This window comes from Camarhynchus parvulus, chromosome 1A, assembly GCF_901933205.1.
Source record: "Camarhynchus parvulus chromosome 1A, STF_HiC, whole genome shotgun sequence".
Classification (NCBI taxonomy): domain Eukaryota; kingdom Metazoa; phylum Chordata; class Aves; order Passeriformes; family Thraupidae; genus Camarhynchus; species Camarhynchus parvulus.
In genome coordinates, this window is record NC_044586.1 from 2,199,241 (window position 1) to 2,211,168 (window position 11,928).

At 45.5% G+C, this 11,928-nt stretch overlaps 1 protein-coding gene across 7 annotated transcripts in view; it reads right to left on the minus strand.

Annotated features, from left to right (window-relative positions):
- The window catches only part of PLEKHA5 (pleckstrin homology domain containing A5), a 157,248-nt gene extending 155,132 nt beyond the window's left edge, over positions 1-2,116 (minus strand). For all 7 annotated transcript variants that reach the window (XM_030960053.1, XM_030960057.1, XM_030960052.1 and 4 more), the window contains exons 1-2: positions 1,947-2,116; positions 1,731-1,807 (exon numbers count right to left, since the gene is read on the minus strand). In XM_030960053.1, the coding sequence (XP_030815913.1) occupies positions 1,731-1,807; positions 1,947-2,035 (166 nt within the window). In that variant the 5' untranslated portion in view covers positions 2,036-2,116. The remainder of the gene's footprint in view (positions 1-1,730; positions 1,808-1,946) is intronic.
- Positions 2,117-11,928: the final 9,812 nt, after the last annotated feature.

Consider the following 11,928-nt stretch of genomic DNA (forward strand, 5'->3'; position numbering starts at 1 on the left):
ATGCCTCACAGAATTATTTAACAGAGAGCTTTACAATAATACACATCTGCAAAAAAAGTGCCATTCTCAAAAATTGTTTCTTAAGAGGAGATGTATTCTGAACATATTTTGACTAGGTTCCAGAACAATGGTCAGAGCAAAGGAAGAGATAAACCCCAGAATAATTCTGTTTGATTATATCTGTGTATGGAGAGATTCATTAACATACACATGAATGAGGAAAACTCCAGGAATAGATTTTGGTTTTAGACACTCTGGTATCTGATTGACGAACTACGGTCAGTGTATCCAAGGTCATGCCTCAGCCTTGTGTTCAGAAACAAGTTTAATTTACCTGATGATAACTCTGCTCTGTTACACACAATACTCCAGACACTCAAAAGCAAACTGCATTTCCTTTAGAAGGCACTTAACAGCAGAAACAAATGAGACACTTGGAAAATTACTGGGAAATCATCATCAGTCAACAGGGACAGTGGGAATAGTTTATAAAAAGAATTGATACTCAGTTAATGCCGGTGTTGAACAAGAAAAGCACTTCACACACATGTGCCCCCATACATACTGCTGTATTTGAAGGCCACTTTCTCAATCTGAGCCCTGACAGCAGGAGCAAGAGGAGCCTGATAGCAATCAGTAGTTCCATTTCCCAGCATTAAATGACTTCTTACAAAAAAACAGAACCTTCGCTGCAAATCAAACTGCAGGGTTCTAATAGCCAGAAACCTGTGGTTTTTAAAGTATTCCCAACTCGAAAACAAAAAAAAACAACAAAGGCTGCCCACAGTTTTCTAAAAGGCTGACTCTGATTCCTTAATGCATAAGTATTAACCAAACATAAAAAGCAAATAATCTGATACAGACCAATTCACTTGCAGATTATTTCCCCGCGATTATCCAAGTGCTTATATACATAAAAACAACTGCACGTATTACTACACTCCACCACCTCCCAGTGGCATATGCAGCCTGTGTGCAGCTCCAGCAGCCAAGAGTTTGGCTCCGGGTCTCCGGAGTGTCTGCTGTAAATCCTCCTCCTCCAGCACCTCCTGCTGATACTTCTCCAGAGTGGAACACACAGCAGAAGCAAAGACTTGATTCCACCCTCCTCCCTTCCAAGTTATTTCTAATGTTTCAAGCCCTTTTTCCTCCTACCTATTCCACCTCTCCCAGTCACTTGGAAACCACACAGACTCTCAGCCTGGATGGAAGCGCAGGGAGAAAAAAGGGTTTCTAGGTGACTAGCGAAATCAGCCCCTACATTTCTAGTACACCTATCGTGGTTAAATCTAGGCACTGCTGGAAATAGAAATACGATGAGTGGTTTCGTGCTAAACTGGGGAAAGATGCTAGGCAGGTGGATAAGCGGGGTAGCCAGCGAGGAGCACGAGAGGAACGAGGCGGTCTCTAATGGTAACTACACAGGCTCGCAGGGGTGATACAAGGCAACGAAGGGAAAGCGGAGACAGATACATTACACAGGCACAACTCGGGGGCAGGGGGAGAGAGAAGGCGCCTAAAGAAGCTGGCCAGCACGCTGGGCATGCAGGACCGCACGGAGACCGCAGCGCTGCTCACCCCGCGGGGAACAACTGCGCGAAGTGCGGGCAAAGCGCGACCGGGACCTGTCCCGGGGGGCTGCGGGGACCGGGGCTGAGCCCGGCTGGGGCAGGGGCGGGCGGGGGCGGCCGAGCCGGGAGCTCCGGGCAGGGCTCCGGGCAGTGTCCTACCTGCGCTGCGGCGGTGCCCGGTGATCACGGCCTCGCCGGTGAGCGGGTGCAGCCAGGTCGTGCTCTTCGCCTCTTCGCTGCGGGGACGGACACACGGACGGAGTCAGGCAGGCGCAGCCCCGCCGCCCCCTGCTCCCCCCCATTCCCTCTCCTTCCCTTCCCCGCACGCCCCTCCCGGCCCGGCCCCGCTCTCCTCCTGGCCGGCCCCGCGCTCACTTGATGAAGAAGACGCGGCCGCCCTGGCTGATCCCGTAACTCCAGCTGCCGGGCAGCGCCCGCAGCCGCTCGGCGCTCAGCTCCGCCATGGCCGAGCCGCCGCAGCCGGGGAGAGCCGGGCACAGCCGAGGGGAGCGCGAGCGGGGGGGAGGCGCGGGCACGAGCGGCGAGCGCGTCCCCGCCGCCGCCAACACCTTGGGGAGGGGAGGGCGCAGCGCCCGCCCCGCCCCGCCCCGCCGCGGGGGCGCGCGGGCCGCGGGGGCGCGCCCGGCCGGCGGGGGGCGGGTTCCGGCGGGCGGGGATGGAGGGAGCGCCGTGAGGCGGCCGGGGCCGTCCCGCGGGGACGGGGGCGGGATCCGATGTGCAGCGGCCGTGCCGGGGGCAGGGAGGCAGGGACGGAGCGAGGCGGCCGCGCCCGGCGGGAGCGCGGCTCCGAGATCGCTCGGCCCGGCCCCGCGATCGTTGGCCCCGGCCCCGCTCGTTCGCACCGCGCCGCCCCGCAGCGCTGCGAACTCCCAAACGCTCGGCTCCGCCGCTGGCAGCCCCTGATCGCGCCCGTAACGACAAAGGAAATTGAAAGTTTTGTCCTATTTCCTCCCTGGGTGAACGCGCTCTTCTCACACCCTCCGCTTCGGGCGTTTTTGGAATTGCTTATGTAAAGAAAATTTGTAATTTCTTTGTAATTTCTTATCTTAGTCCTTAAAGTATAAAGGGAAGACATGTTTTCCCCTTCATGCAAACCGGGCTGTCTGTGCCTTGTGCCCCTATTCCATAGGTCTGGGATGTGGCATGGGTGCGTGTGTCAGTGTTCCAGGGAGGTGGCAGCAATCCAGGTAGAATCCCCGGCTGCAGAAATGACTCTCTGTGCCAGTGTGTATAGTTTAATTCACGTGAGTAATCCGATTGCGTGTCCATTTATGCACAGCCATCCAGCCCTTCGATGTAAGTTCCACATGACAAATGTAAATTTCTAAAGCTGTGCCGTGGCCGTGGTATTTCTAAGAGAGCCTTGCCTTGCAAAACCACTTTCTGAATAAGCACTGGAGCTGGGAAGTCTTGCAGCATTCCCCTGTCCACAAAACATTTGTAATTCACAGCTGACCGGCAGCTTTGTCCCCTCTCCCACTCTGAACACCTCAGGAAAAATAAAATTGGACAGACGAGCTGTTTTGTGGTTTGGTCCCCATTGTGCCATGTGGTCAAAACTTTAAATCCCTGTTGTCCCACACAAGAGATTCCAGACACGAAGAGCAATGAGTGTGAGAAGATCTGGAGTTATCTTTAAGTAACTGGATGCAAGATAAGAATTCCTCCCTGTCCAGCAATACCTTTCATTTCCACTCAGCACTGACAGCACCTGGGATTTATGGACTAGCATAGGAACAACACTCTGGAGGAAACACAAGTCATTCTGTAAACAGTTCCCTTCTCTCCTAAGAGCAGGAGCCCTTCAATGATGAGTCAAGTGAGTAATGGCCCTTCCTGTGAGGGGCTGTGGAAAGCAGCCTGGCAACAGCAAGGGGGAAATCGAGTGCATTTTGGGCTTCTGAGGTGGGAGTGGTCATGTCCTAATATTTCCCCGTGCAGCCTAAGTAAAGCACAGAGCAAGTGCTCTTAATCCCCTGAACACTGGATACTTTCCACCATCCAGAATATTTTTTTCCCTAGCAGAGAAGTGCATGCAGCACAGCTAGACTTATATTGGCCTAGATCCATAAATTAGGTATTTAGGTAGAACTTAGGTGCATAAATCCTGCCCAGTCCCAGCATGTGCTTTGCCAAATGGCTTCCTTAGGCAACTAAGTTCTGCCAGTCCCTTGCTTTGCAGCCTTTTTCTGTTCTGCTTGTGCTTAGAATTGCTGTCATCTTGGTAAAACCAGCATCATGGTACTTAAAATATCCCCAAACCTGGCTGAATTTTCAGGCAAGCCATTATTTCCCCAAATGCCACAGAGGCTGGTGTGGTCAGGCCACACCTAAGAAAGACTTACAAGTTTTGTTTCTGAATAACTCACAGCAAACAGGCTGGCTGGCAGACATCACCACGAGCACTACAGGGAACATGTTCAGCCTCAAGGATGAAGGGTGTTCAAAACCATGCCACTCTATTCCCAGGAAAATGCTTTTTGCTCCGAGCTGTTCTGAAGGTGTTCTGAAGCTGAGACTATTCTAGAGGATGCTGAAGGTGCTCCTCCTCCCCCTCACATTATTTTACAAATATAATTATTGGGCTCTAGGGTGGTGGCATGACTTGCTGGGCCCATGAACAAGAAGCTCACCCAGGGAGTGATGGAAAACCTTGGTTCTACTTCACTCAGGGACATTTGGTTCAGGACTCAGGTGCTTTATGTTAAGTAGCCATCAAATAAAATGTATTTGCAGATGCTTACCCTGGCAGGTGCTATGCACCCTGAACTCCCAGTGATTTCTGGGAGCCCAAAGTTACCATTTTTTGAAACAAAGGGTATGAGGGAAACCACATCTGCATCATTTGTGCAGGCTGGTGCTGGCAGTTTTTTTCTTTCTGAAGGCTGCTCTGTGTTCCACATTAAAACTTTTGTTTCAAAGTTGGTGTAAAAGTTTGATCAAAACAAATCACACATGGAGTGTTTTGCAAGGTTCAGTAATGGTTCATATTTTCTACAGTCAGGTAAGTGCATGAATGCTCTTAAAAGAGGGACTCAGGAACAACATTTAGAAAAAAAAGGTTTATCACTAAGGGGAGTAAAACTCTTCTTTGAAAGGAGTTTATATCATCATAAAAAAATTGCATGCATAATTCAAGACACTGCATAACGTACCTTTCACATCATTCTTTTTTACTATAAAAATGAACTAATGATTCCAAATGTGAAACTGGTCAGCCTGATTTATAAAGCTCAGAGAAATCCATCACAGTGCTCCCATCTGGACAATGATTCTTTATTTTTTTTTCCCCAGAAGAGTTGAAGGCAGACTGTTGGAGTGGTGACCACCATTGGCACAGCTGCTCTCTGCATGTATGGCCTTATTTATCTGCTGCTCCTGTCTCTGATGGGAAGAGGATGTGGAGGAGGATGTTAATCTGGGAGACAGAGCCCTCCCATCAGGACATTGGCCCTCCACCACTGGGAGCTTGGGATGAAGTAAAAACCCAGCTCTACTGAGATTTTTCATGGGAAACATTCAGTTTCTCCATACTGACCCAAGCTTCTTCCCTTCCTCTTTCACCTTCACATGACAGAACCTTTCCTAGCAACTCCCTCAGGGCCAGGGAGTACTAAGGGAGAAGTAAGACTATTGATGTTTTAAGACAATAATTTTGGCTCAATAATGTATTCATAATCAAAATACTTAAAATTCCTGGGGCAAAGGAACCCTGCCCATAAAACAATGAGTCCCTTTAAATGAGATTAATTAAAAACAGCATTGAGAGAACAGTCATTGAATAAGACTCAGGGAATTCCATCCACACCTCTCCCAACAGGTATGAGGTGACAGCAAACATGATGAGCCAGTAAAAAAAGGGCTGGACTCTAAGCATAGCATCTCACAAAGCCTCTGAAGCAGGGAGTGGACTGCAGTCAGAGACTCACAGAACATCCTGAGCTGGAAAAGACCCACAAGGGTCATCAAAGTCCAACTCCTGACCTTGCGCAGAGTGCCTGAGGGACTTTTCCAAACCTTTCTTAAGCTACTTCAGGCTTGGTGCCATGACCACTTCTCTGGGGAGCCTGTTCCAATGCCCAGCCACCCTGTGGGTGGAACACCTGTTCCTGATACCCAACCTAACCCTCCTCTGATGCAACTGCAGGCTACTCCCTTGGATCCTGCCACTGGTCATGGGATTGAAGAGATCAGTGCCTGCCCCTCCTCTTCCTCATGAAGTTGTTGTGACTGCAGTGAGATCTCCCCTCAGTCTCCTCTTCTTCAGGCTGAACAGACCCAGTACTCTCAGCTGCTCCTCACACGGCTTCCCCTGGATGCCCTTCACCCTCCTCATGCCCTCCTTTGGACACTCTCTACCAGCTCAATGTCTTTTTTTCATTGTGACACCCAGAACTCTCCCCAGCACTCAAGGTGAGGCTGCCCCAGCCCCAAAAGAGGTGACAGTCCCCTCCCTTGCCTGGTGATGCTGTGCCTGGTGCCCCCAGGTCAGGGATGTCCCTCCTGGCTGCCAGGGCACTGCTGTCTCATGTCCAGCTTGCCCTCCACCAGCACCCCCAAGTCCCTTTCCATGGCACTGCTCTCCAATTATCTATTGGTAGCTGTTTATTTACTATTAGATATTTATCTGTTGTTAGATACTTACTGTTGTTAGATGTTTACTATTATTAGTTACTTACAATTGTTAGATACTTATCTGTTATTAAATGCCTATTATTAGTAGATGTTTAGAATAGGGACTCAACAAGGTAAAGGCCTTGCCAAGCCTCTAAAAGGGGGAAATGATGCCTTAAGTTTTAGATCTCGTATTTTTCAGATTTTGTGCTGCCTTGGTGTGTAGCTCTGAGCTTCATATTTAATGTCAGTAGGTTCTCTTTACAGCTTAGTTAGACAAAACAATTCTTTTCCAGCTTGAGAACCAAGGACAATTGTTACAAGCTTCAGGCCCAAAAAGCATGAACAACAGTGAAGAGAGAAAAACAAGCAGGGTGGGACTGCATGGGCTAAAGCTGGAATGGGACAAAGAACTGCAAGATGCAAATGGAGCAGAACTGATCAAAGTGAGAGACCCCGGGAGCACTCGTGCATTTTGGGGCCATTTTGGTTCATCTTGGGTGCAGCCCTGGCTGGGCTCTTGTGCTGCCCAAGGTGGATCCATGGAGGAGACCCTTTTAATAAATCCCTGCTTTATTCCGTAACTCCATCCAGCCTCTGTTCTAGGGCAGCCTGCACAAGGCATCAGTTCCTAACCCCAGTCTGTCCCTACAGCCATGGCTGCCCGATCCCAGTGCAGACATTTCACCTGAAACCTCTCCACAGAGCTGTGTTCATCACGATTGATTCTGTGTGTTCTGTCAACATGAATTAAATTGAATGAGGTTATTTCATGGAGTCTGTGACTTTACATCTCTTATGTTGTTTAAATAGTGAGACAATAGAACCCTTGAAAACTGAGGAAAGACTGTTGCTGGAGGTGCAGTTTTATATTACACATTCTCACCAGGGAGCTCCTTCTGAAGGGTGGGTTCCTTTTTACCCCATCCCTAAACATGAATTTTTTTTGCCTTTGTACCACCTTGCAGTCCATGGTGAATTACATGGGTTTGCTGATCTGATAGAACATAAATCACAAACCCTCTCAAATAATTAGGTTCCTATCAGATCAATAAGCTGATCTAACACGTCCTGAGGTCACTTGATAACTAGATCCAACACATGGGGTGAGAAGAGAAGAACCACTCCTTTAGGCTACATTCCTCAGTGATGAGGAGGGGGGAAAAATCAACAAATCCACTAATTGACATTCTCTGGAGTCAGGATATCTCCATGCAGATGAAAGAAGCAATTAGTCTAGGTCAGAGGAAATAAGAAAGAGGAAAAAAGCTGTTGAACACAGCCTCTGCAGACAGCTCTGTTGGTAGATTGGAGCCTCTGCTTTGCTCCAAGTATAGGGCCTGATGCCTGTCCAGGGTTTCCATCTGGTAGCTCTGGAGGCTGGAAGTTTTTTTGGGGGTCATTGGTACCAGTGGCACAGGATCCTCTTCTGGGTTAGTGCAAAGCATCAGTGTGGCTGAACAAGCACTGGGTCATTAGCCTGCCTGCCATCAGCACCAGATATCCTCACACACTGTGAGATACACAGCCAAAGCCCGTGCATGCTCAAGCTGTAGAAACAGAGTGGTATCTTACAGCTTAATAAGTTTTGCAATCTGTTCCTGACAGGAAAAGCAGTTGTTCTCATTTCAAAACTATTTTTTTTATCTGCAATTAATGATTTCCAGGTCTAGCTGTGCTCTGTAGGATTTTTGTTTCCTTCATGGCAGTGAATCCTAATATGAGGCCATTTTCTTTGAAACATCCAGTCAAATACAAATACAAAAACATCCAGACTAATACAAAACAACTCCAAAGCCAAAGCCTGAGATTTGCTTTTCCCTGGCAGACAACACCAGAAAAGCAAAAGGGCTTATTATTCTCTGAACCAGCATCATCTTGCCAGAATCATCTTGCCCATTCAGTGCAGTTTTGAACAGAGAACAATTTTTAATTGCAAGCCTCTTTTCAGGGACTCACTCACTGTATGGTCCATGCCATGTATGTACCATGATGAGTTTTCCAGCCTGAAATGATGGTGCCATATTTGGGACCTTCAGGTTTCTTTTACTGATCCTGTGATATTCAATGTCTCAAAAAGGATTGAAGATGCTACTTTTCAAGATGAACAGCTACTTTTCTGGAAGCTTCTTTTCTTCCTTTTCACACCTTTTCACAGCCTTCTTGCTTAGGAAGCCCCCGAACCTCATAATAACAATGGTAGCCTGTGACTTTCGCATAGCATTAAAAATGACATTTTAAAATCATGTTTATTGCCAGGATTAGTTTAAAATAGTATTAAGAAGGAAAGAATTTGTGAGGGAAACACAGTAATCTCAATATCCTACTTTCCTCTAACTGGCAGTTGCTAGCTACATTTGACTTAAGCCAGGATCTTTGATCTTTCAAACAACCCTCTCATTTGAATCATCTAGAAGGAAATCATATACAGTACAACACAAATAAATTCCCTGTCTCACAGCTGGCTTCTCTGTTTCACAGATCTCTTCAGGATCTGGTAGACTTCAGCATCTGCTTTTCTTCACACAGTTATCTTCACTGCTGCTGTCCAGTTGCACAAAAACCTGCTCTTTTTCAAACTGTAGGAGACAAAGGTGCTTTCTCTGTTCTGGAAGAAGCAGAAGATGACCTGAGTTCCTCCTGAGAATTGCCTTTGTTTGTTCAGTAATTGCTTGAACAAATAGGAATGAGCTTCATGTGGAATATCTGGAAGGGCTTCACCTGTGGTTTGCATTATGTGAGATATACAGGGGCCTGTGGCTGAGAGGGCTTTATTTATGTGGCCTTTTATGTGGCTTTTTTCATACCTTTCCTCACATGCATTCATTCCCCCCTTCCCCCCCCCCTTCCCTTTTTTTTTCCAATGGGGCTAGTAAGAATTTGCAGTATGTTTGTATTTAATACCAACTATATAATGAATTTTAAGCAACTCCCATTAAACTTTCAGCAACTGACAGTCTTTTTTCAGAGTAGGGTGAAATAACACTGCATTTCACCCTTGAGATTTTACTAGGCACCCTTGTTGCAATCTGGATGACATTTTCCATAAAATCATTATGTTGTGGATACCTTGGCCATGAAGTGCTTTAAGTGATACTATTTTTGCAAGCCATTTAACATCTTAATCAAATCATGGGCCATTTTCTGTAATTACCACAGCTGGTGTAGTACGTGTGTCAGTCTTTATGGACTAGACATAAGATTACCAGTGATGTTCTTTAATGGTATTACAGCAGAACAACAAGAAAAGTAATCTATTTTTAGCCTGTAATTTTCCCAGCATCATAAGCCAATCCAAGCCATATCTTAACTTGTTGATCTAAAATTCCCTTGACTATATTTAGATATGGGCTGGTATCTGTTTCAAGGCTTGTTTTGTTGTTAACAGCACTCACCTTTTATCATCTTGGCAGGTTCTTTCTGGCCTGGTCTATTTACTAGAAATTCTGTTCTTATTTTGTTGTATTTTTTGTGTATTTCAGCTTTTCTGTGCACATCTCTTTCATTTTATCTTCATGAGCTGCTGTTCTTCCATAGTTTCAGCTCTCCCAATGGGAGGTAAGGCCGACTTTTGTTCTTTCACATTTGTTTCCTTTACATCTGATTTACATTTTACTCACAGTAAGAATATTTTGTTCACTGCATGACATGAGTTTTTACCTACTCATGCCGAATAGTTATTTAACTGAAAAAAATGTTACTGAAACTTGGCTTGCAGAACTGTGTCCAGCTCATACTCGTTGAATTTCAGGTGCTGGGGCTGGATTTTCCTGACAAAAGGAAGGTGTCTTCCAAGGATTCAATGACAACAGCAGTGCGCTAGTCAATATAGTCAATAGAGTTAATATGGACTATGGAGCAGTTCTTATTCTGATGTTGGACCTATATCCACTCACTTGAGTCACACCTTGAGCTGTTCTGGCTACACTGACTGTGTTAATAGTGCTGGGATTCCTGCCCAGGCAGGAGGAGAGACCTCGATTGCAAACTGCTCTAGTCAGAGGAGACAAATCCCCCCTGAAACACAGCTGCCATTTGGACAGTTCCACAAAGAACCTCCCATATAGGGTATTTCTTTTAAGGACAACTGTAGTCACTCATGGGAAGCTTTTACAAGATGTTTTTATTCTTGTGAATTTAACTGTGCATTTTCTTCCAATCAGTTTCTTCCATTGCTTCATGAAACTTCACTGGTTGATTGCAGTTTTTAGACTTCACCTCTGACTATTCAGACCTGTTCTGCTTCTTCATTTTGTGATGAGGTTCTGTAGCATCAGCTAGTTTCATTTTCAAAACCTGTAATCAGATCTAGCTCTGTTCTGCAGCTAAAGCAGAACTGCTAAAGCTGTGTTCTTCCAGCAACCCTTTTCTGAGAGTCTCGAGGTCTCTACAGTATTCTGATCTCAGATTTGATTTTGTAAATTACATGATCAACAGTACTTCCAAACATTATAAATACCTGGAAAGATTTCCTCTTGGTTTCTGTTATACAGTGGCCATGTCTCAAATATTTCAGTCTTTCCAAGAGCACAATATTTTCTCAAATCTCTATAGCACAGGATTTCTCATTTGCAATCTGGTGCTTCTGGTCCTGCAGTACTCAGAGTTACCTTAATTCATCTTTCTTTTCATCAGCCCTGTCTCCTTTTTAAAGAAAAATTGTGTTATTTTATTGAACCTACTTCAACCATATCCTCCATTTCAGGAAAATTTAATATGCTTTGAACTTTTTTTTAGTTTCTCCTCCACGGTGTTCTCCCCTTACCACTCCTTTTGGTCTTTTTTTATTCTAAATGTCATCTTTTGTTTGTACTCTGCTGCATGTTAAGTTGCATCAAAGAAAATGCCAGATTAGTGATAAAAAAAGGCATCTCTCACACAAAAAAGGGTCATATGCATATATATATATATTTATTTATTTATATATATAAGTCACAAAGATACAAGACAGGAAGGAATTTGTGAAGGAGAAACTAAAAATATTCACTGAGCCAGATTCTGTCACCAAGTATCAGTGACAGCAGCTGCTGAACTGGGGAGTGTTCCAGCCTCTCAGGCAAAGGGTCACTTTGTTGGAGCCAGAGACCCACTGTCATCTGTCTTGCTATCATCTCAGTGCTCATCTGTGCTTGGTTTTATGTTTGTATAGTTCCGTCATACTTTATATTTCCTCATATCCTATTGTCCTTCAAATGGTTTCCAGCCTTCATTTTTATTTTTGTGGATTTCTCTTCTCCAGGGGAGGCAGGAGCCCTGGGTGGCAGGATTGTATTAGCTGAAAACAAGGTTATCTTTCATTGAACACTTAGTGCTTCACACATCACACACAGGCTCTAACTCCCTGGTTAAATATTGCTGTTAATGCATCTCTTTTTTCCCCAGCCATTTCCATTTGTCCCAGCTTGTAGCAAAGATTAAGCCAGCTTGATTTGCAGTAGTTTCCTTTTATCCTTATGCTTTTAGTTTTCTGAAGTTGTATTTTCTGTATTGAGGAATTTTCATCTCAAATTTTTAATACAGATTTATGCATATGTAGAATATCTTGTCTTTCCCAATTTAAACCATTGTATGACTTTCTGTTTCCTTTCTGCCTTGTTGTCCTGCTGCCCCCACCAGCTTTTACTTTCTCATTTTGCCTTCCTTTCCCAACTTCTTTTTTATCTTCCTCTGAAATGGGCCATTCTGCCTTGAACCCTACTTCCTCCTCGTTATCTTTGCCTTT